The following is a 14,224-nucleotide window of genomic DNA, read 5'->3' on the forward strand; positions in this document are numbered from 1 at the left end:
GCAGGAGTGAGCAGAGGCTCTCACCTTCCACGCACGAGGGCTGAGCCCGCGTGGTCCCGGCCACCTGCCCCGGGAAGCAGGAGCACTTCACGGTCTGGGAGCGCTCCTCGATCCGGTTCTTGTTGCAGCACCGGTGCACGGCCACCACTTCACACGTCCCTTGCTTCACTTGGTGCTGGCCTGACAATTCCAGAGGGAAGGGATGGAGAGAAAAACACATCAGTGCCTTAAGGAGCCAGGTTGTGCAGCCCTATGTCGGTCTCAGATTCAGTTAAAGAGAGAAATGGAAAGTTTCTAACCAGGCAGAAGCCTGAGAAGGTGCTGAAAAGAATGTAAATGAGGCTCTTTATCTCTCTTGTTGTTCACATTGTTCATAGTTAAGTTCTACCACTGTGTGTCATGCACTGTGCACCAGTGGGGTGAATTCTTTTCACTTCAGGACCAATGGAGTTGATCTGCATGAAGCTCTGTATAAAGAGCAATGCATTTTGAAATAAATCAGAGTTTTACTCTCTCAGCCTTCTGAAGTGGAGTCATATCATTCCCGTTCTGCCTCAACTACATCAGCCCTACAAGATACTGAATCTCCTCAGTACCAGCTTAAATCCCAGGAATGCAGGGAAGCAAAGAGTCTTGTAGGATCTTGCCAATTCTTTTGCTTCTTTTCTGCCAAGGTCAGGCTTAAATCGTGAAATGGTGTTTCTTATTTGGACTCAGATGTTTATTAGTTCTTATCTATCACAGTCTCACGAGCCATGAGTTCTACAGCACTTCACTAACAAACTACAAAATGGAGCCCCATCTCTCTCTACCTACAGGCCTTTTAAGGATAAACTGTCCAATTAAGAAATGACACCTAAATTTATTTTTACTTTTAACCCAATAACCAACCACCCGTGGCTTGCAATGTGGACTTTTTATCCAATTACACAAAACCACCCAAACCCATGGAGAAGAAGATGAAGAAGAAGGATCCTCCCCCATAAAACGTCCATCTTGCTTTATATCTATTACAATATTCTAAAACTTTAAGTTTTCTACCATGCAATGTTACACACTTCTATTCAAGCCACACACCCATAATCCAAGTTCCATCATTCAATTTTGGAAGCCTTCTCCACGGCCTCAGGACAAATGCAGTGTTCTCTTGGGAGTCAGTGTCTGTCAGCACAGAAAGCCTAAAATTTTCAGCAACCAGGGTTCCAACAGGATCTGGCTCATTCCCTGAGTTTATATACTATTCTCTCTTATGAAATTACTTTTATGTAAGTCAGTTTTCCAATCTATCTGCCCTCATCCTTACAAAGCCAGAGCAGCTTGGAGTAATCAGTTAGATGATGAAGGCAAAAAGACAGAGCACACCCATCTTCCTTTGCCTTCCTGACATCCATCAGGTTTTATATTTAATTCTTTATTTAATTATTTTCTTTCATAAATGGACACAGTGGATAGGATAATATTTAAAACAAGAGAGACATCTTAAATAGTCGGGAAACTTTTTAACACATCAACATGTAAGCGCTGCTTGCTATGTTTGTCATCACAGACAGGCTGAGAACAAGGTAGGCTGTAAAGCTGTTATAGATAGTCAAGTTTTATCCAAAAAGAAAAAAAAAAGCTGATTTTTCCCCTCCCTTTCTCTTCTTTATTCTTGCCTTCGTGTCTCACCTCACCTCACTGCTCCTTGCAGCTGATCATTTTCCTCCACTGCCAAACTTCCTCTCCATCCTGCCAAAACCTTCTCTCAGAAACTCCACTTCACCAGCCCCTCAGCTCCTTGCATAAGTCATTTCCATGTCCTCACTTTCCTGAATAACCTTCAAGTGCTTCAGCTTGCATTTGTCTTGTCTTATTTAGAGTAGAGCCTTGGATGGCTCTTATCTGTGTTTGTAAAGCACCTTGTAAATTAACAGCACTACAGAGCAGGGTGAGTTATTTCACAAGAGAGCCAGACAGAGAGACAACTCTGAGAATAACAAGAACAGTCACCATCAAAGCAGCACGAGGTATGAGAATAGAGACAGGCAGATATTGGTGTAGGTGTGGCTGATATCAAAGGCACAGAGAATAAAAAAATGCAGAGGGAAGGCAGAGAACTCTCCACAAACAGCCAATCCTCCAAGTGACAAACCTGAGAATTATCCTCCTTCCTCCCACTCCGTGTTTGCCCTGTTTGGATGGTTTTTTTTTGATATTTTGGGTTGGTTTGGTTTTTTACAATATCTTCTGCTAGCTAACATTGGGCACACCTTTACAAATGAAATTTTCCTGAGGGATAAAGATCACTGTAATTTTTGTGCAGAAAATGTTATTACTTGATTAGGTGTGAAATCTTAACTTTCAAAAAGAGTTAGCAATGCAATTTAGGTTTCGGTAGGGGTTCTTTTTTTTTCAAAAAGTATTAAATACATACATATAACTTTTTTAAAAAGTTGGCTTGGCATTATTCCTTGCTGTGTATGTTTTGGTTTCACAAGTATTACAAGCACAGCTGAAATACTTGTGAAAACACTTGGCTGCCTGAATTTTGTTGCCAAATTTGTATTCATAACAACCTCAATGGACAAGAAACTATGCATATTCAATCTTTGAGTGGAAATATGGTGTTCTACTTGAGCACTCAACTTTTTAAGAAATAATATATACACAGATTTTTGGGGTTTTTTTCCCTTTTTTTTCCCCGAGGACAGAGCTACACTACTTAAGCAAAATGTGCTACAGTAGAGAAATAAGGTATTTTACAGAAAATTGGAAAAATGCTGAAGATAACATAAAAGTATCTTACAGAAACACTGTAATAATTTTATTGTCAGACTCTGACTTTTCATGCAAGTACCTAATAGTCATATAATAATAAACATGGAAAAAAATTGAAAACACCTACTAGTCAGAAGGACAGCAGCTTCTCTGTAAGTCAATATGGAAAACAAACACACAAAAGAGAAAGCAAATTTGCTACTTCATCCCAAAGTATTGTTCCTCAAAATATCTGACATGACAATGTTTGGAGAAAAGCACAAGTGGCACAAGTTCTGACAGAAAAGATTTTGTAAAATGAGATCACTATTTAAGAGAGGTTGTTAATTTATTTATTAAATAAATTTAAAATTTATTTCATTATCTGTTTTTTTAGTGCTATAGCCTGAATCAAAACTCTTTGAAGTAAACAGGAGAAAATTTACATTGGTTTCCTACAGTACCCACTGTGGTGGTCCTGCATTCACTGGAATCAACAGCAAAGTTTCTATTCTCTTCAGGAGAGCAAGGTCAGAGTATGCTTGGTCTCTTGAGAATGAGATTTTATGAAGCAAGCAATAGAAGCAAAAATTTTGAGCTGCTCAGGCCACATATTTGTGTTTGTCATGTATCTTATCTGAAAACCAAGTGGCCAGGCCTTGCCCTTAAGCAAAGTCACTATTCACCAGACTCTGGGATAAGAGAATAAACCTTTTTTTCCAGAAGGCACATCATAAGGATGCCCAAGATCCAGCTCCAAGGATCAATATGTAGCTGCAAGGATGTCTGTTTTCCACCTCAAATCCTTCTTCCTTTAGGTGAACAGTCCTGTTAAGCCAATACCAAAGGAAATCAAACACGCTGGCCCTGAGCATACAGCCCCAAAAACCTGGGGCTCTCTTTCAATTATCTTGTTTGACTTTTAAAGCAGTGACAGTGGTGCCCTGAAGAGCCAGGAGTCAACAGACACAGTGCAGTTTGCAGCAGCTGAGGTTAAGATACCTCATGAAAGCAGCCCTTGGTTGAGGAGCTGTTTTATTGTCACATTCCTGCCTGGCAGCTCCACAAGCAGGTGAGGGAAGGTGTCTCCTCTTCATCTCCTGGCAGGAGTGGGATCCCAGGTTTGAAAACACCACTGCCACACAAGGGAAGGCAGCACTCCCCTCCCTCACCCCTAATGCACAGCTCTCGTGGAGTACAGCAGTGGAGGCACTAAAAAGCCACAGACATCTGCATGCATCATTTACATTAATTGGATTGCCCTTGTAATAGTCTTTCCCCTCCTACACGCTCACATCGATATTTCCTCCTGCTTGTTCACACACATCCTGACACTTTTTATGCTGCTGAGCACCATATGAATTTCTCCTTAATATTCAGACACATCTGTGAGCAGGTGCTGAACAAATGCTGAGGGTTAAAGTGGTGCCTTTCAGTGCTGTTTTTGCCAGTGTTCAGAAATCTAGAGGATAAACACACTTTCACATTTAAGAAAATTCACAGAAAATCTTAACCAACCCTAACTCAATCTATTCCTCCCTAGATCTACTGAAACCTGTTGTATCTGCATTCAGGGGCCCAACAGCAGCAAAAAAGAAAGAATATAAGAATTCTCTCCTGCATGTTTGAATATTCATCTTGCACTAAATAAACCTTCATCTCAGGTTTAAAGTACACTTAACATGCAGCTGACATTATACCAACAGAAACGCTCAAGAAATGCTTTAAAATATAATTGATGGATTCTCTGGAAGCCAAGTCATTAGAAGAGCAGGGAGTGAAGAGTTTTCAAAATGTGAAATCACAGTAAATGAGTTCTATGCTGGACACGTCAAGAAAGCCATTTCAGGGAGAAATGCAGTGAGAGGGAGGGAGAAAAGCTGTGGAGAGCAAAGCCCATACATTCATAGCTCATCACCTGTGAACTTATTCAGATCTGTGACTTCAGGGTTGTTGGTATTTTGGGTTGAATTTCGGTTTCATCTTCCCTTTTAAATAAGAAAACTCTCCAGAGGGAGAAACATTTTATCAGCAGCACCACCACAGCAAGGTCTCTGTCACAGAGCACCCTCTGCAAACTGAAGGGAGAGCATGGGCCAGCCAGGCATGGGGCAGGACAGGGGATGGGTGTTGAAAACCACACATCTCTGAGTTCCCTCTTATCAGCAGTTTGGCATGTGTGTTGCTATCCACATTTTAGCTTCTTTACAGCTTTTCTTCCCCAGAAACACCAGTGCTGTTTGGTTCACTAGGGACACCTTCGCTGTCTCCCAGTACAGGGCACAGACACAATGGGACAGGGCTCCCTGATGGAAGCAACCCCCAGGATTCTCCCTGCTGTGAATTTTGCTGCCTTCCATAATGAGATACCTACAGATAACAGCAGCCCCCAGGTGCCCAGATCTAGAATGCTTCTTAATGACCTCAAGAAGTGGCCACATGAAGGTTCTGTGACCATTTATTTGTCATCTGTAGGGTTTTTATCCCAGAAGAATGTTCTGTGTAGGGCTGCAAGGCAGCACCCCAGGATTTCAAAGAACACAGACTTCTCTGAAGAACAAGAAAGTACAAACCAGGAAGTTATTGGACTTGACATTACAAGCCAACACAAGTGTTGTCAGTAGAGATGACTCAATAATCACTACTGAACTGTTTATTCTCAGTGGTATTCTTAATACTCTCGGTATTATTCTTAATATGTTTTTTTCAACAAACATATTTGACAAGACTTTATTTTCACTTTCCCCATAGAAGTCAGAGGGCAGATACCAATTAATGCTTCTAAAACTTCGAAATGCTCAAAAGAAAAGAGGGAAATACAATTATTGTTAATAAAATATCAAACATGGTAGTGATGCACTTCAAAACCATAGGGAACATATCAAAGAAGGAAGCAGGCTTTCAGAAGGTTGCTAACCAATTCTGTCCACATGCATTTCAGCTCTGTGACTAATTCTGATCACTCCCAGGGAGTGCTGTCTCAATGCAATATACATGCAGGCAGCACGCCTCTACCAGAAATCCTGAAAAAACGCCTCTTTCTTCTAATTTCTTGGCTAAGAAACATAAGGAAAAGACAAATTTAAAGGGAGTTTTCATCTCTGTTTCATAATCTGCCACCTCTGATGAAGAGGAGCTACAATGCTGTGGAGAGCAGCAAATCTGGAGTAGGATGAGCCCAGCTCAGCACATTCCTCAGAAAGCCTCAAAAGCAGCAAGCTTGGTCTGCACAAAACCAATTGCATCATTTATTTAAAGGGTAAGAGGATGGATGTCAATAGGAGGATAAACAGCTATGGAACTAAATATTGCAGACAACATTAAGAGAAACAAATGAGTTTAGAAGTCAGCACTGATGCTGTTTGGAAGAGGAAAGCACTTTAAGAAGCATGGAGCCAGTTTATCATCTGCCTTCATCTCATGCAGGCTTTTGCTTACAAATACATGAGCACAGGAAGCACACACCAGAAGGCAAATATTGTTAGAAAAAGACAAATATGAGAGGACATAACATTTGCTATTTTTCATATTCTTTGCCAAACATACTTAAAAGAATCAATCCGGCTCACAGGGAGGGGTTTTTTGAGGGGTAAAAGTGGAAAAGGGCTGTTTCTAAAGATGACAACTCTTCTCAAGAAAAGAAGTTAAAAGTCACTTGGAAAGTAAAATTTAAATACCATGTTAGAGGCTGAGAATATCACCAGAGCTTTTTCTTTACTACCATTTCATCAGTTACTGTAATTTTTAATAATTTCACACTCCTGTCACAAGGTTCTATCATAGATGCTCTCCTCCTTCAAGGGTATACAGTATAGATAAATATATACGCACACACTTTCTCAGAAATTGTCTCTGAATACACAAATCAGTCCAGTTCCACTTCGAAAGTTCAACCGTTTCACTTATTGGCAGTAAGGGAGTGCTCAGAGATAGTCCAGAACTGCCCCAAAAGCCCAGTTCAGTTGTTCTAGGAATAAATAGACAAGAAATGTTCTCCCATAATCACCTGCCCATGATAGCAGGAAAAGTAAGATGTAACACACAAAAAAATCAAACAAAAAAAAATGGGAAAAAAGAATCCTGTTTGCTAACCACTACTCTTACAATCCTCAAACACACTGCAGGATTGTGATTCCTAGTGCTAACATCTGTAAGGAAAAAGCAAGCAAAGGTACAGCTATTTTACAGATGTACGAATAGAGGATGGAGCTTCCACAATGTGCAGGTTTCAAACCAAAGAGTTTTTATATAGTTACAGATTTGTCTCATCAAGACATTTGTGCTTTTTCTCTTGTGGAAACCAGCAGTGTGGTGCATGCAAAATCACAATCAAGATTTTAATCTTGATTCAGGGAATCATGGAAGCAGCCCAGAACCACTTTAACTTGTTTCAGGTGAGAAGTAACACATGGGGTAAAAAAATCCAAAGAACTCTCAAAACAAGCAACTAAGTAGAAAGAAACACCAGGGGTACAGTGGGTGTACCTCTATATCTGAAAACAGGTGAGTGACCTCAAACCCTGGTAATGAGACCCAAAGAGTTAATGAAATCATAACCCTTCAGAGCAGGTGGAGGAAGCTGCTGACACAGCTGGAGAGAATCTTGTAACACAGTGTGTTGAGTGTCAGAGGTCACATCCATATGGAGATTAAAGTCCCCTGGAATAAGTAGCACAGGTGACCTTAGATCAGACAAAAGCACGGAGACTTCTCCAAGGAATGAAGCATTAAATCTGAGTGGTCAATAAATCAAAACAGCTGAGAAGGTGCTGGAAATGCAGGGGGGAGGAAGGGAAAACTGCTGCAAATGGGAAGGTGGATGAAGGGTGACCTGGAAGCAAAAACAAATTAAAAAATGAGTGTCTCTATCTGCCAGGGGGCTCTCTGAAGTCAATGAGGACTGCTGCCTTTCAGCTGGGCACCAATACTCATCTGCTTCAAGCACACACTTCACTTGTACAGATAAAATCCAAGACTTAAAACCTCATAAGGCATCTTGGAGTAAAGCAGTGTTAATCATTTCCTATGGGCAGCTTCCTGCTGTGGGGCTATTTTAGGTGAGGCAGAGGAGAGAATGCAAAGGAAAGATTTGGTTTTCAATCATAACTTGTAGCAAATGAGCAACATTGTGCTCTCTAATGTAGAAGAATTTCCCAGGTGTCCCATTAACATTCACTCTCACTATTACACACAGACCACTCTTTTTCTCTCATTTGTTCCTTTCTTCACAAATTTATCATGAGAGAAGGGAAAGAGAATGAAACCAGTTCCCTGGAGAGGTTTCTGCTTGCCTGAAGAAAGCAGGTACACACACATCCATACAGGCCAGACTTATGGTTACTCACCACTTCGTAAGCAAAAATTTAATTCTCTGCCTCAAGTGGGAATTGATTTCCTCTTACAAAAGGGTTGTTCTTGCCATAGGAAAGCAAAAATTGCATATTTGGGACCATAAACTGAGAAAGGCAGTCCCATCCACACCAAAAATGAAGCCATCCTGCCCAAGGTGTCACTAACACAGCCCTTGCAGGCACCAGGAGCTCTCTGCCATTTGCAGTTGCTCTCCACACCCAGTCTCAGGGCTGTGTTTGTTGTCTCAGAGCAGCTTATTGCTGCTCATCTATGGCATGACAGAAGTTCATTTAACAGTATCATAATTTTTAAGAAATTAAAAAAAGGAAGAAAAAACAAAAAATAAAATCCTTTTAAGTCTGTCTCAGGCATGCAACAAAATATATTTTGAGGATTAAGCCCTGTGCCTTTCTGAGCATTCCTCCAGCACCTGAAATAGCTAATGATCATTTCAGGCTTACTTGTGTAAAACAAACATTTGTAATCTTCTAAATACCAGAGGTATTTTTAACCCAGTTCAAGGTCGTTCATCAGAAAAGAATGATATTTGTTTAGAGAATATGAAACACTAATTGTCATCTAAGTCATTAGGCTCTGCAGATTAAGTAAATGGAAGCTGCCAGAAAACAAAGTAGATGTTTGGGGAAAAAGCATTCTCTTTATTTCAAGTGAAAATTGAATCTTTATTCTCATGTCCAAATAGAATCAGTAAAACTGGGGAGAGCAACCAAGGAAACATGTACTGTACTCCATTTCACTGCTCAAAAGAGCTCATATCTCACAAGGCATAAAGAACTTCTGCTTTTCTGGGGTTTATTTTTATAATGCAAAAGTACATCAAAGGTACATTTCCCTCCTTAAATTACTTTGATGGGACTAGCTAGAGGTAGGCAAATAAATAATTATTAATTAATTAACCCTCATTTGGCAAACTGTTCCAGAAGAGCTAAACATAACTGTTATCACTAAATGGTGTGGTTTATGAAACACTTCTGGTTGTCCTGTTAGACATTCTTAATTTAAAAGATAGGCTGTGAATCCCTCTTTCCACTAATTGCTCTGTGTTTCTTAAAATCATAGAGCAGCATTTGTTGCCAGTGGAAGAACTGTTTTCTGCAAAAACCAGAACCAGCAGATAAGACTGAATTTGAATGATGGATTTCACTGCAGAAGTGGGATGAAGTTTTCATGTGACAGGCAAATTGGGCAAATGGAGTTCTGAGGAATGTTACAAGCAATCAGACCAGTTAATGCACTGGGCACCAGGCCACCATCTCCTCAGCTGCTCTTTAATCCCTGGGAAAAGCCCTCTGTCTTGATCACCACTGATTAATTATTTTCAAAGTTTGTCTCATTTTATATCAGGTTTTATACATCTGTAATGATTACCTTGGGTTTATCCGATGGAATAGACAAGGAAAGCATCACAGCAAGCCAAATATAAGATCCAGATGCCAGTTAAGCAATAAAAGGTCATAAAACTAAATTGAACAAATGCATTTTTAAGTCTGAGTGGCATGAGGATTTCTAAGTGGTTTCAGCATGTACAGACTCTATCCAGCCTGGCTGAACAGTTAATTGAAGTTGTTTTAACTGCTAGGTCCAGAAGTGCAAACCAGAAGTGAGGTTTCCAGAATGTCAACAGACATTTTTTTTAGTCAGCACTGTTGAACCATGGGGGTTTTTATTGCAAAAAAAAAGCCACTACAGGCTGCCCACCACTTCATGTTGCACTGTGACAGACACACAGTAAAATAGAATCACAATGAAATAAAGTGAGAATTAACCTGGTAACTGCTTCTCATAGGCCCACATTTAAACTCCTGATCCTCCTTTACACTGCTAATAACAGAAAAATAATTTAAAGGTCAGAATTCAGAAGTTGTCAGGGTCTGTACATTTCCTATTTTATACTGATGACTCTCTGTCAAAGCATCACCATTAAACTTTTGCTTTTCAAGATTCTGCAGCTGTCTTGAGCCTCTCAACTTTCACTTTTTAATCTCCTTTACCTAAGAATAAAGGTGTAAGACTAAAATTTTAACATTCCAAATGCAAGCTGTAACCCAAGAAAACCCCAGAAGGGTGCAGTTCAAAGAGCCAAATGTGGAGATCTCTGCTCAGTAACTGGGCATGCACAGGTGGGTGCTGCCACAACACAAACTGTCCTGATCTCTCACCTTATTTCCTCCATGCCATTTATACTATTAACCCCATTATTTTATGCAGCAAAAAAGTTAATTTTGAATTGAGTGTACAGCTAGTTCGACATAAATTTAGCTTTTTTCATTTGGCAACTAGCAACAAGAAAGATTTCACCCAGGCTTAATATGTGAATTACTACAAAAAGGCTGCTCAAATCAGTAAAGACAGAGTGTTAACAGACCCTTTTCAGAAATTAAAGAACTATCAGTTAAAACATTATTTTTTTTGTTCCATGCATCCTATTCCAAGTACCCATGAATTCAGCTCTTCTTCCATTCTTATTAAAATTGACAGTTCTTGACAACAATTAGGTATATTTTCCATTTTAATTAAGCCATTGAGCTTGAAGTGAAAAGTTAAAACGTAACTTTATAATGGTACAGAAGTCACTATATCCTGCAATATGTACCACAGGAACAAATGGAGAGTAGCATCAAAAGCCTCCCCAACACCATGTCACAGCTTCAACAGAAAGAGATCACAACTCTGAAAAATCCGAGAGTTTGATTCTTGAATCAAATCCAATCCTCACTACCATCCCTCAAAAGAATAAGAGAGCTCTTGACTCTTGCAGATTATGGGATTAGGAAGAGTGTTTTTGAGCATGAGATGGAAATTTGCCCCCAATAACTGAGCACATTTCTTTTGTGATGCAGCAGATGCAATAATAGAATTTCCTTGCGCCTGTACGAAACCAGACAGACACTGGCTTAGCTCCAGGACACTTGACAGAGCAGATTTGGATTAGAAACTCAGAGGAGTTAGAATTGAAGGGAAAGTCTCAAATTCCCAAGGGCTTTTAAATGTCCCATTCTTATGTTGGCAATGAAATCTATTTGAAATAACAGTAATTAGATGTTTAAATAGCAGGAAGACACATGGATATTTTTCTAGATGTTGGCGAGAAAAAAGCAAATTATGCAGTTAAGTCTGAAAAGAAGATTTTCTTCATTTACTACAGAAAAGAGGGATTACTCTTTTTAGCAGGAACACTTGTCACAACTGGGCAAATTGCAGAAACAGTGTAGTGAAATTGTCCCTTGAAAGTATCCCAGCCAGCTTGTCAGATTTGACAAAGTTGCATTCTTACCAGAAAACAACAGGCTTCCTCACCTGGAGAATTTTCCCTTGGCCCTAATAAGACTATCAGCAAATGCAGAGATGAATTAGAATAGTCATTAAGGAGGCAGAGCATAAACAATGAGCCACAGGAAAGGTCAGAGCAACGAGGGTGAATAAAGAAGAGCACGTGCCCTGTCACCACCACTGCAGATGTGGAGGAAACAACCAAGGGAGAGAAGCAGATGTTCCTGTTAAAGCTGTGCAAATTTCATGGCTGCTTTCAAGGATAATGGAGCAGCCATAGGTGGCAGGAGGACATGCCATTACCTTCTGCAGTGCTGGTGAGGCTCCCCCAAGAGCCATTGACTTTAACAGCAATGCTGCAGCATCTCCTGTCTGAGGAATTTAGAGGTGACCTGGCACAGTTATCATCAGTTTCACTCTTTCCACAAGGATGGTACTCTAAATAAAGCAGTTGGGTTTTCCTCTTGAAGTCAACATATGAAAAAGGGGAAACTATTACCAGGTTTCTTCTGATCGTATTCTCAAAAAAAAAATTCAACCCACAGTTTATGGGGAGGTTTTCTACCCTTAAAAATTGTGTTGACTTTAACTCACTAGAAAACAGTTTCTGCCAGGGTGGTTGGTTTTTCTTGATCTCAAAACACACATTGCCCTGCAATATAAATTGTCAGAATAGCAGATAGCTTTGAAAAATCCATGCACATTGTGAGATTATATTCAGTGTCCTTTTGATACTTCCTTCAGCTCAGTGCCTCAGCAGGGACAGGGTGGGAAGCAGCCATTGTTTGCAATGGCTGTTCCCACAGAGCAGCAGCAGCTCCATAAAGGCACATTTCTCTTGCTTGAAGGTCCTGAGAAGCCAAGAAAAGGTCAGTTTAATCTGTAATGAATCCCAGCAGCAGTGAGAGCTGCATTAGTGCCACACAGCCCTGCACAGCACTCTTGCTGCATAGCCCATGGAAAAAGACTTCCCTTCCATTCACACTTGCTCAACTCCTGTTATTTTCAAAGCTTCTCAGGATGCTGTGTGGGGTTGGACTGCCTCCCTCACACTGTTCTTTGAGCCTTTAAACGTGAACTTCTAGCAGGCTCTGCTTTAAACACGAGCTGCTGTCCTGCCTCCTGCTGCTGGGCTCCTTGCAGTGCCCACGCCAGAGCCCTCGTGTCCAGCAGCATCATCACTGCCCAGCAGGCAGCTCCAGCAGCAGGAGCCTGCCCAGAATCACATTCATCTCCCTCAGCCAGCACAATCCAAGAAAACTGCAGAAATTCTGTCTCCTATCCGGATAAGAGGGAAGGAGACAGTCAGAGAGAAAACCACAGGCACGGAGATTTTTCCTCAGCGAATTTGTACTTATCAACAGCCCTGAGAGCTCCAGCTCACTGCAAACCAAGCACCTGGCTGAGGGCATTCCCAACAGCAGCAGCAGGCAGATCTGCCTTAGGAACAACCTGGAGGTGAAAGGCTCTGCATCTCATTACCAATCCATCAAGGCTTCCTGATCTCATGTGATTGCATCTCGTAATTATTTAAATGCAAGCGCCTCTTTCGAGCACAAGAAATTACAAGGTTTTCTTTGTAGCGACTGTCCACCTTCAGAGCATGCAAACCTGACCAGCTGAGATTAAGCAATATAATTAACAGGTTGGTTCCTGCACTGCCACTTACCTGGAGAGAACTCAATTGTCAGCACACTGATAGTGTTGGCTAGCCCAGTTTAATTCTACCTTGGCAAACAGAACTTTCTAGGAAAATAACTCACCCACTTGAACAGCCATGACTTTTCTTTAATGAAATAGTCTGAGTCCTGTAATGTAAAAATGTCTGCATTTCTGTATTTAATAAAAATATGAGTTTTGCTTAACAAATATTTTTAAAAATTATTGTTAGGGAACAGGCATGGTGGTATTCAACATGACAATAAAGAAATAGAAATAGCTTTTCAAAAGTCTTTTGTTATTTCATATGTGATTAAGTGCCTGCAAGATTTCTGTTTAAATACTTCTAACAAAGTCATTTACTTTTTAGTCCTGAACTACAGGTGAAACATGTAATAATTTTAATTGCAGTCTCAAACAAATTGCTTCTGAGAATGCAAAAATGGCAGTACAGAATCTAAGGTAAAATTTCCCCTTTATTTTTGGGCAAAGGTTAAGAGAGAGACAAAAACATGGAAGACTCAAAAGATTCTAAAATGAGTATAAAAAGCTTATTGGGTTTAAAACAAGAAAATACAGCAAAAGACACATTCCACTGTGAATCAGTGGCTGTGATAAGGCAGGATATATCTAGACTGAATATTTTAACTCATTCTGAAATCAGTGCTGGATGGCCTGAGGTTATCATAAATATGTACACTTTGGAAGTAGCCTTAGCTGAGAAGGGATCCAGCTTCAGCAGCAAAACCCCAGAAGAGCTCACTGACAAACAAGAGAACAGGTTTCTCACTGTCCTGTTCCAAGCACTCTAAGTTCTGTGAGGCTGCAAAATGATGATTTATCTTTAAGCACAATTCAAAACTACACAGCAAGCCAGATTGGTGAGCTGACACTAAACATGCTCATAATTTGACCTGGCCATGTGTAGAGTGATCCTAACTCCAAGTTATACAAAGCACTGGTTTACATGGCTCAGCACCAGACAGAATTAGACCTTCAGATATTAAAAAGATATGACACTTCACTTAGAGTGTCCTGCTTTTACCTGAAGGAAATTTGCCATGCAAGTTTCCTAAAAAAGCAGGGAAGCCCCAGAAACCACATCTACCAGCATACCCAGTTTCACATGGGGTGAGTAAACTGCACATTTCAGCATCACCTCTTCCTCAGAGGCTCTTAACTCTCA

At 40.4% G+C, this 14,224-nt stretch overlaps 1 protein-coding gene across 1 annotated transcript in view; it reads right to left on the reverse strand.

The window, feature by feature from the left end:
- The window catches only part of TAFA4 (TAFA chemokine like family member 4), a 71,158-nt gene that overhangs the window by 8,930 nt on the left and 48,004 nt on the right, over positions 1-14,224 (reverse strand). The window contains exon 4 of the mRNA XM_077786028.1: positions 25-180. Within this exon, the coding sequence (XP_077642154.1) occupies positions 25-180 (156 nt within the window). The remainder of the gene's footprint in view (positions 1-24; positions 181-14,224) is intronic.

This window comes from Lonchura striata, chromosome 12 (genome assembly GCF_046129695.1).
Source record: "Lonchura striata isolate bLonStr1 chromosome 12, bLonStr1.mat, whole genome shotgun sequence".
NCBI classification, from domain to species: domain Eukaryota; kingdom Metazoa; phylum Chordata; class Aves; order Passeriformes; family Estrildidae; genus Lonchura; species Lonchura striata.